The sequence below is a fragment of the Eimeria mitis genome, genomic scaffold (assembly GCF_000499745.2).
Source record: "Eimeria mitis Houghton genomic scaffold, Emh_scaff3011, whole genome shotgun sequence".
Classification (NCBI taxonomy): Eukaryota; Apicomplexa; class Conoidasida; order Eucoccidiorida; family Eimeriidae; genus Eimeria; species Eimeria mitis.
Window position 1 is genome coordinate 5,038 of NW_013571356.1, and position 1,747 is coordinate 6,784.

At 41.8% G+C, this 1,747-nt stretch overlaps 1 protein-coding gene across 1 annotated transcript; it reads right to left on the reverse strand.

Moving 5' to 3' along the window:
* Nucleotides 1-92: 92 nt before the first annotated feature.
* Nucleotides 93-1,706, reverse strand: EMH_0061360 (uncharacterized protein; the record flags this gene model as incomplete). The annotated part of the gene is made up of 1 exon (XM_013497920.1): nucleotides 93-1,706. One exon carries the CDS (start codon nucleotides 1,704-1,706, stop codon nucleotides 93-95), a length of 1,614 nt encoding a protein of 537 aa, XP_013353374.1.
* Nucleotides 1,707-1,747: the final 41 nt, after the last annotated feature.

Below are 1,747 nucleotides of genomic sequence, written 5' to 3' on the forward strand. Positions count from 1 at the left end.
TTCCTTGTTGTATTTATCTGCATTTTTCTCTCTCGTATTTATTAAAAGAAGTTGTTGTGTTTGTGGTGAGAGAGGAGAGTCTGCTTCTTACCTTACCTTCTCCTCTTCCTTCTTGTCTTTCTCTTTTTAGCTTTTTTCTTTTTTGTTTTTTTCGGTTTTGTTTTTGTTTTAGCTTTTTTCTTTGTTTTAGTTTTGGTCTTTTTCTTTTTGTTTTGCTTTGCTGTTTTCTTCTTTGCTTTGTCAGCAGCTGTCTTCGCTTTCTTTTCCTTCTTCTTTGCTGCTTTTGCTGCAGCTTTTTCTTTCTTTGCTGCTGCAGCTTTCTCCTTTTTTGCTGCAGCTTTCTCTTTCTTTGCTGCAGCTTTCTCTTTCTTTGCTGCAGCTTTCTCTGCCTTTGCTGCTGCCTTGTCTGCTTTTGCTGCTGCTTTATCTTTTTTCCCTGTTTCAGTTGCTTTGTTCTGGTCCCCTGCCTTTGCTTCTTTTTTACCTTTTGTTTTTGAAGCTCCCTTCTCTGCGCTCGCCCCCTTGTCTTTTGCTGCTGCCTTGTCTTTTGCTGCTGTCTTGTCTTTTGCTGCTGCCTTGTCTTTTGCTGCTGTCTTGTCTTTTGCTGCTGCCTTGTCTGCTGTTTTTTCCTTTGCTGCTGCTTTCTCTTTTTTCTGTTCTTGTTTCGCCGCTGCTTTCTCTGATTTCTTTTCTTTTGCTGCTGCTTTGTCTCCTTTTCCCTCTTTTGCTGCTGCCTTATCTCCCTTTGTCTCCTTTGCTGCTGCCTTTTCTGTTTTTTTCTCTTTCGCTTTTGCCTCTGCTTTGTCTCCTGTTTTGTCTTTCCCTGCTGCTTTTTCTTTCTTTCCTGCTTTGCCTTCGGCTTTGTTTTCTGTTTTCTTTTCTTTTTTATTTCCTTTGTCTCCCGCTGCCTTTTGTGTTGCGTCTCCTTTTGCTCCCTTTGCTGTCTGTTGATTATCTGCTTTTTGTTTGTCTCCTTTGGTTTTCTTTTTGTCTCCTTTTGCTGCTTTGTCTCCTCCTTTCCCTTTATCTGCTCCCTTGTCTGCTGCTTTGTCTCCTCCTTTGCCTCCTTTGTCTCCTCCTTTGCCTCCTCCTTTGTCTCCTCCTTTTTCTGCTGCTTTGTCTCCTCCTTTGCCTCCTTTGTCTCCTCCTTTGCCTCCTTTGTCTCCTCCCTTATCTCCTCCTTTGCCTTTTTTGTCTCCACCTTTGCCTCCTCCTTTGTCTCCTCCTTTGTCTCCTCCTTTTCCTCCTCCTTTGTCTCCTCCTTTGCTGCCTTTGTCTCCTTTGTCTCCTCCTTTGCTGCCTTTGTCTCCTCCCTTTCCCCCCTTATCTCCTCCTTTGTCTCCTTTGCTTCCTTTGTCTCCTTTTGCTCCTTTATCACCTCCTTTATCTCCTTTGCCTCCTTTGTCTCCTTTGCCTCCTTTGTCTGCTGTTTTTTCTTCTTTCTTTTTATCTTTTTTCTGTTTCTTTTCGTTTTTATTTTGGCTGTCTCCTCCCCCTTTATCGCCTTTACCAGATTTATCTTTGCCTTTTGCTTCTCCTCCCTCTTTTCCTTTTTTTGTTTTTTCTTTTCCTTTCTCTTTTCCTTCTCCTTTTGCTTGTTTCTCTTTTGGTCTGGCTCCTTCTTTCAGTGCTTTCTGTTCATCTTTCTGTTTTTTTTCCTGTTCTTTTGCATCTTTCTCTTTTTGTTTTGCTTCTTTCTCTGCCATTTTCTCTTCTTTTCTTCTTTTTTTCTCTTCCTTCTCTGCTC